At 57.9% G+C, this 7,606-nt stretch overlaps 1 protein-coding gene across 3 annotated transcripts; it reads right to left on the bottom strand.

Annotated features, from left to right (window-relative positions):
- Positions 1-245: 245 nt before the first annotated feature.
- Positions 246-7,606, bottom strand: Gpr108 (G protein-coupled receptor 108). Of its 3 annotated transcripts, XM_042697031.1 has the most exons (18): positions 7,454-7,606; positions 6,640-6,759; positions 5,894-5,944; positions 5,646-5,728; positions 4,116-4,240; positions 3,977-4,020; positions 3,860-3,928; positions 3,663-3,767; positions 2,747-2,880; positions 2,573-2,648; positions 2,172-2,245; positions 1,957-2,074; positions 1,709-1,839; positions 1,519-1,562; positions 1,308-1,357; positions 1,051-1,134; positions 850-974; positions 246-398 (listed from the first exon to the last, which is right to left on the bottom strand). In XM_042697031.1, exons 1-18 carry the CDS (start codon positions 7,571-7,573, stop codon positions 326-328), a joined length of 1,626 nt encoding a protein of 541 aa, XP_042552965.1. In that variant the 5' UTR covers positions 7,574-7,606; the 3' UTR covers positions 246-325. The 3 variants fall into 3 exon arrangements, with proteins under 3 accessions (XP_042552965.1, XP_042552964.1, XP_042552966.1); XM_042697030.1 differs by having other exon boundaries at positions 3,860-4,020; XM_042697032.1 differs by lacking the exons at positions 246-398; positions 850-974 and having other exon boundaries at positions 1,085-1,134; positions 1,472-1,562.

The following is a 7,606-nucleotide window of genomic DNA, read 5'->3' as shown; positions in this document are numbered from 1 at the left end:
AAGCCATGGGCACTGCGTCCCCGTCAGGACCACTTCCCATCAGAACACAGTCCCAGAAAGAAAAGATACCGGGTGACAAGAACAAGACCGGTCGTATTGTACAGCTGGGGGTAGAGGATCCTGGAGAGGACAGCTGCCCAGCGTGGGGGGGGGGGGGGGGAAATGGAGGCTTTCTGTCTTCTGAATAGACTCCTGCTGTGGCCTGGGAGCCAGTGAGTCCCCATGTTTCTTCCCCCCCCCCCACCCGCTATGTCTTTGGGGAGCCCCAGGAATGTGTGGTGAAGAATGGAGAAAGGCCAATGATGGCCGAGCTGCTCCGGAAAAATCACAGCAGCTCCCGGCCGCTGGCTGTTTTGTTGACTTTGGACAGGCCTTCCCGGAACCCAGAGTCCGTCATTCTGAGGAGGACAGACAGCACCAGGTCTTTCAGAGCCTGAAGGGCAACAGGACCTGACCAGCAATGTCCTCAGCCCCGCCCCTGAGCCGCTGGCCCCTCCCACTCCACAGCCGGCCAGTCTTCACGCACCTGGCTTCTGGAGCGGCCCTGGCTGGTCTCATTGCTCAACGTCTACTCAGTTGCCCTAACCTTGCCCCCAAAGGTACTGAAGAGCCACCCCGACCCCAGCTGCTCAGTTCCTGCCCACCTTGGCCTCTGGGGGAGGGTGGGGGGAGCACAACCCCTCTCCACTTTACCCTCAGAATGGTCTAGGCCCATCCCTCCTGCTTAGTCCTCCCCCCAGAGCTGCCTAGGCCCCACCCCATCCTGCTCAGCTCCACCCCCAGGGTGGTCCAGGCCTCACCCCGAACCCATAGGTGGGCTCCCAGAGGGCACTAGGCACGGGTACGCACACTTGCTCCATCTGCACGTCCTCCTCGTCCTCCTGCGGCAGCTGCAAATAGGGGTTGTCTCCCGCGGGCTGGAACTTGTAGCCGGTGAGCACAAAGAAGGTGAGCGTGGAGCTCTCCACCAGGAGCTGCGGGCAGAGGGCAGGAGCGGTCAGCACCCTCCCTGCACTGTGGCCCACCCGAGGTCGAGGCCTCCTGGCTCACCTGGTAGAGCCACTGCCACTGGAAGGGCACGGCCACCCGCAGCAGGATGGCGATGATGCGAGTGAAGTAGACGTAACAGATGACCTGCGGGAGCAGGGGTGGGCGCGGGGCAGACAGGCCACAGGGATGGGGCGGGCTGGGGGCTTCAGGATGGCAGGGGAGCACACTGGGAGGGGGGTGGCAGATGGCTGGGAAGGGTGGGGTTCCCTTACCACCTGGCCGGGCCTGCTCTGCGGGGTGGGGGATGCGTCTCTTACCATGACATAGTAGTGGCGGAACAGCTTCAGCTTGGCCAGGTTCACTGCCACTGGAGGGGGGGTGGGGACAAAGGATCAGAGGAATGCCAAGGGCCATGCAGGGGACAGGGGTAGCGCGGCCAAGGGCTGGGGCTCGGTGTCACGGGGCAGGGCGCACAAAGGGCCTGGAGCAGGGAGGGGGCTGTGGGTGCAGCGTCCCGAGGGGGCTCACCCTTCCCATCTGTGCCCGATGCGTCCTGGAGATGCCGGATGGACCTGGGAGGAGGCGGGGCAGAGGGCGTGGTCAGCTCAAACCACGCCCATCGGGTGAAGGAACCAACAGAGGATGTAGTCCTCAGGGCTCCACCCCTTTCGTGGGCGTGGCCTGGACTGGGTTAGGGGCGGGTGGGTCTGGTCCTCACCAGACGACAGGGAAGAGGATGGCGCCACAGCAGATGAGGTCCACCAGGAACAGGATCTTCTTCCAGAAGCCATAGTCGCTGGCGCCCTCTTCCCGGGACTCAATGACGATGTAGGCCACGTTGGCCAGGACCTGCCCAGGACCTGGGTGGGTGGACGGACGCCACCTGACCACATCCCTGACCCCTGCCCACTGGAAGCGCCCCTCGGGGCGGCCCCCACCCCCTCCACGGTCTCCCAGGCCGAGCACCTGCAGCGGGATCACAATCCCAAAAATCTTCTTCTCCTTGTCTGACAGCACGTACTTGACGAACGCCCAGCCCGAGCCGATCAGCGCGATCGTGATGAAGAGGAGGGCGCCCTTCAGCCTGGGGGGCGGGGGTGGGAGCCCGATGATGATGAGGGGGGCCCAGCCCACCCCTGCCCACCTCCCCGCCACCTGCCCTGACCGCAGGGACCACTCACAGGTGCGTGATATAGTGCATGACAGCGAGGCCTTCGATGGGGTGGCCCTGGCTGTTGATGAAGTAGTAGTTGATCTGGAGGCGGACGGATGGATGGACAGTCAGACAGGAGGATGGATGGGGGGGATGGGGGGGCTGGGGGCCAGAGGGCTGAATGGACTGAGTACAATAGGGATTGGGGGGACTAGAAAGTGAGTGGACAGTCACAATGGAACTTATAGGTGGGTGGTTAAGATGATGACGTGGCATCTGGGATGGACCAGTGGTCAGACTGGAGGGTGGACAGGGAAAGCTGGGAAGGACAGGCAGATGGATGACATGACCGCAGCATAGCCCAGATCTGTGGCGATGTGGGGGTAGCCTGCCTCCCCAGCCCCCCTCCCTGCCCCCCAAGGCGCTCACACTGTGGAAGAGGAGGGAGATGCTCTTGGTGAATGCCAGGGCTGCCATCAGCCAATGGATCTTGTAAACGTTGTACCTGGCAGTGTCAGGGAGAAGCAGGTGGGGAGACTGTCAGTGGAGGTGGGAGGTTGTAAGGGACGAGGGGCGGGGGAGAGGAGGGGAGCAGGGTATTACGTGTTCCTGCAGAGCACAGACACCCAAAAGATGCCTGCAGCCAGGAAGCAGGCAGACATGACGAGGTAGAGCTTGAAGAGGGGGATTTCTGCGGCCGACAGGAAGCCTTCTGGGTTCTTCTCCCGGATCATCACCTGGGGAGGGGCAGTGTTTGTGTGTGTGTGTGGGGGGGGTGTCACAGACTCCGAGCTCTGAACTTGGGAGAGCTGCATGGGAGTCTGCAGCTCTCTGGCTTCCTAGCTGGGGGACCTGCCCTCTCAGAACCTCAGTCTGCCCCATCTCTCCAATGGGCATAGAGTCATGCCTTATGCCTTGATATCCTTGGATGCTCAGTTCCAGGACTCCCTCAGCTACCAAAATACAAGATGCTCAGGTGCCTCTTATAAAGTGGCTTGGCATTTGCCTAGAATCTGTGCATACCCTCCTGTAGACCTTTGACCATCTTTTGTGTGTGTGTGTGTGTGTGTGTGTTTGTGCGCTAGTCCTGGGGCTTGAACTCAGGGCCTCAAGCTCTCACTTGGCTTTTTTTCAAGGATGGGGCTCTACCACTTGAGCCACAGCTCCAGTTCTGGCTTTCTGGTGCATAAATGAAAATAAAGAGTCTCACAGACTTTTCTGCCCGAGCTGGTTTCAAGCCCTCATCCTCAGATCTCAGCCTCCCAAGTAGCTAGGATTACAGGTATGCCCCACTGGGGCCCAGTGACCTTCAAACATCTTTAGACATAGTAGCTACAGTCCCTGTAAATGCCAGGAGCCAAGGACAGGAACCAGTATGCATGCATTCAGAACAGATGCGATCCATCCCTACCCACCTGGAAATCATTCAACCTGAGGCTGGAGGCCTGGAGGCCGTTGAGAAGCCAGGCCTGGTGGGGCCTGCCTGCCTGCCCACCCACTGGGGGTGGGGCTCACTCACCGTGAGGTCAAAGGGCCTCTCCCGGCCAGGGATGGAGTTGTAACAATTGTGGAAGTTGAGGATATACTGCCCTTCCTCAGCTCTGGAGCCGACCACCATGTGAAACTGGACAGAGGAGAGGAGGGCTAGGTTGGGGAGCAGGGAGGGGGCCCTAGGTGGTGTGGGGAGAAGGGGTCACCGGCATGACAGACACTCACGCTGAAGTTGTACGAGTCATTGAGGTGACCCAGGCCCAGCACCAGTTCCTTGTCTTTCCCACTGGGGGCCTGAGGGGACACAGAGCCTCCATCACTACTGGTCTTTCCGGCCGGAACCTGAGACATAGGCTCTGTCTTGGCCTTGCTGACTGTGGAGGTCCCTGTAGGAGATAGGTGAGGTGATTTCAAGAGCTGGATAATCAGAGGGATGGGCAGGAACGTAGGGGAATGCACCAGCTGGGTGTGCCTGACTCACCGCTGTCCACCTTACTGGGATCTGTGGGCTCTGGCTTCGGGAGCCCTGATTTGGAGGGTACATCAGGAAGGAGTCCAGGTGAGATAAACAGCTGCTTCTGCTCCCCATATTTCCGCACCTGGACCCTGGAGTAAAGGAGGGTAATGGAATGTATGTATGAAAGGACTCTAGGGGCCCTGGGCTCTGTGCATCTCCTCCTGAGGAGAGGGCATCTGGCTATGCTGCGGACCACCACACTCCAGCATCTGGGTGCCGGTCCACTGAACAATTCCTAGGCTGCCTGAACTAGTCATGGTTACTTTGCAATGATACATGCCTCTCACTCCATTAAGTTCCATTAAAAAACAAACAAAACATTGGGGCTGGGTATGATGGTTTATGCCTGTAATCCAAGCTACAGGAGAGGCAGAGACTGGGAGGGTCTCAGTTGGAAGTTTGGTTTTATTTTTGTTTGTTTTTTTTTCCATCTCTAGCAATAAGTTAATGAGTTTCTTATCTGAACAAACAAGCTGAATTTGGTGGTGCATCTGTAATCAACACAGAAGGTAGTGACAGGAGGATCTTAGTCCAAGGCTAGCCCTGGGCAAAAGTATAAGATCTTATCTGAAAAGTAAGCTAAAAGCAAGAAAGGGCTGAGGTGGGGTGTGTGGCTCAAGCCCTGATTTCAAACTCCAGAGAAAGAGAGAAAGGGGAGGGGGGAGAAAAGGAGAAAGATTAACAATTGTAGGTACAAGTGTGGTGCCAGTGGCTCATGCCTGTCATCCTAGCTACTCAGGAGGCTGAGATCTGAAAATCACGGTTTGAAGCTAGCCCCTGTGAGACTATCTGTCTCCAATTAACCACTCAAAAACTGGAAGTAGCATTGTGGTTAAAAATGGTAGACCCTTAGCCTTGAGCACACAGAGGCTCAGGGACAGTGCCCAGGCCCTGAGTTCAAGGCCCAGGACAAAAAAAAAAAATGGTCTAAAGAATCAGAGTTCAGACACAATGAAGGCCCAGGACTGTGTAGCCCCCAGGGAACATCAGCAAGTAGAAGTGAGTAAGGAATGCTGTGAATTCTTTTTTTTTTTTTTTTTGGGTCCGGTCGTGGGGCCTGAACTCTGGGCCTGGGCGCTGTCCCTCAGCTCTTCAGCTCAAGGCTAGCACTCTACCACTTGAGCCACAGCGCCACTTCCGGCTTTTTTCTTATGTGGTGCTAAGGAATCGAACCCAGGGCCTCGAGCATGCAAGGCAAGTGCTCTACCACTGAGCCACCTTCCCAGCCCATGCTGTGAATTCTTGACATACCTTTCAGTATCCGGGTATTTCTATTCCCTAAGTATCCTCTCCTCTCTCCCTCCTCCCAAAAATCAGTCTAGGAGGTGACTAGGAAAAGTGGGTGGCTTTCTCCCTAGGAATGCCAAGGAATGCTTTCCCAGCTGGCTTCTCATTCTGCCTGATCAGTGTGGTCACAGGTGGGCATTCCACTGGGGGAAATATAACAGAGGGTTTTGTGGACAGACCCCCCCGGGGGAGGGGGGGGCAACTCACTGCAGGTCCTTGGTATCGATGAGGAACAGAACCAAGAAGTTGCTGCTGTTTCTCTGCAGAGGGCATTCATGGGGATCCCTTGTCTGGGGAGTGGGAAGATGGAATCTAGGTTACCTCTCCCCCAGCCCCACCGTAGCCCCTCCCCACCCATCCAGGATCTCTTCCTATCCTTGCCTATGGGTACAGCAGCCTGTCCCAAATGATCCTGTTCATTCCTCCCCACTGCCTCCCCTGCTCCCGGCACTTACTGGGTAGGACCCAACACTGCCCGACTGAACTCGGCTCAGGCTGAACCCCACCTAGTGGTGGAAAGAAAGAGGCCGTGAGGAACTGTAGCAGGGACCACACCCCCCTTGCCCCCGATAAATGATCTCTTATAACAACAGAAGCGTAACCTCACACTCACTGACTAGCTCTTATGAGCCAGATCTCACGTTCTCTTTGAACTTTCCAACAACTCAGGGCCATCTTCCACTCTTATCTCCAATTAACCACTAAGGAGTAGGAAGAAGTGGAGCTGTGGTTCGAGTGGTAGCGCGCCAGCCTTGATCAAAAAAGCTCAGGGACAGTACCCAGGTCCTGAGTTCAAGCCCCAGGAAGGGCAAAAAATAAAAATAAAAGAATTGGCATTGGGACTCTGCCATTTCCAGACTCTAAAAAAGTCTTGCCTCTCCACCAGTGCATACCTCCATCAAAAGTGGGCTCTGTGAATTTCCACAGCATCCTGAGAAGAGGCTCACAGAGATACTGGTTACCTGATCCGAGCTCAGTCAGAGCTTGCTGATTACTTACTCACTTCAGAATCTGGGACTGGCTTGTCCACTGGGATGGCCCCACCAACTACTAAGACCAGTGTCCAGCACCTATGGTATGACAGGTTACTACTGCCGCAGGTGAGGAAGGACACAGACGGAGGGTCAGCTTGGGAATCCGGACCTCGGCGGTGCCGGGAGAGAGATGAAATTTGCCCCCCACCCCCGTCCAAGCCCCTCACCAGCGGGAACTTCGCTTCTGTCTCCTGGAGGCCCAGCCGCAGGACGCTCAACTCCACTTCCAGGGAGCCATTGGTGTAGAAGCCGAAGTTGTTCAGCTGGATGTCGGATCGTTTCTCCCCCTGCCGGAGGCAAAGGGGGACAGAGGCAGCTCAGACGTCCCACCAGTCTGGCCCCAAGGCTGTCAGGAGGGTTCCTCCAAAAGCTTCGGGGTGTCTTTGGTGATGGAAGGATGTGAGATGTCCTAGAAGCCTGAGACATCACCTCCCTCCCCACACCCTTCTAGTCCCAGGCAGCAAGAAGGTGGCCTCGGATCTTCCAAGAGAGACTGCTGGGTGAACTGAAGGGTTCCCCACCCCCCGCCCCGCTCCAAAGACCTGAGGAGCACCCCTAGAATGTGTGGCCGGCCTTTACCTCCCCAAAAACTTTCAGATTCCCCACTGGGTCCCCAGTGTGTTGAGATTTCCACGGATTCCCCAAGATCCCGCTCGAGAGCTCTTCCAGGATCCCCTCTGAGTGGCGCCAAGGGGTTCTAGCGACTCCCCAAGAATTGTAAAGGGCGAAGAGTCGGGGGTGCGCCCGGGGGCTCCGGCACCGAGCCAGCACTCCGGGCCAGGAAAGTCCATCGCGAGGACAGCTCAGGGGGCGGGGAGTGGGGGGGGGGACGAGATCATTCTCGCAAGGGGAGGGGGGCGCCAGACCGCTCCATCCCGCGCACGGCGCAGGGGAGGACGGACGAGACCACTCCAAGCCAGGGCCTGCTCCGCGACAAGGCCACACCCCTCCCGCCCCAGGCCGCCGCGCGGGGGACCTCACCGTCAGCGCCAGCCGGTGGATGCGCCCCGAGCAGCTGCCGGACAGCAGCAACAGAAGGAGCAGCTGCCCCCACTCCGCGGGGCTCCCGCGGCCGAGCCCCCTCCTCTCGCACACTGCCATCTCTGGAGCTGCCACCTCCCCTGACACCGCCTC

This window comes from Dipodomys spectabilis, unplaced genomic scaffold (genome assembly GCF_019054845.1).
Source record: "Dipodomys spectabilis isolate Male_0828 unplaced genomic scaffold, ASM1905484v1 ptg000215l, whole genome shotgun sequence".
Classification (NCBI taxonomy): Eukaryota; Metazoa; Chordata; class Mammalia; order Rodentia; family Heteromyidae; genus Dipodomys; species Dipodomys spectabilis.
The sequence above is the reverse complement of the archived record's forward strand: the minus strand, read 5'-3'. Positions and strand labels throughout refer to the sequence as shown.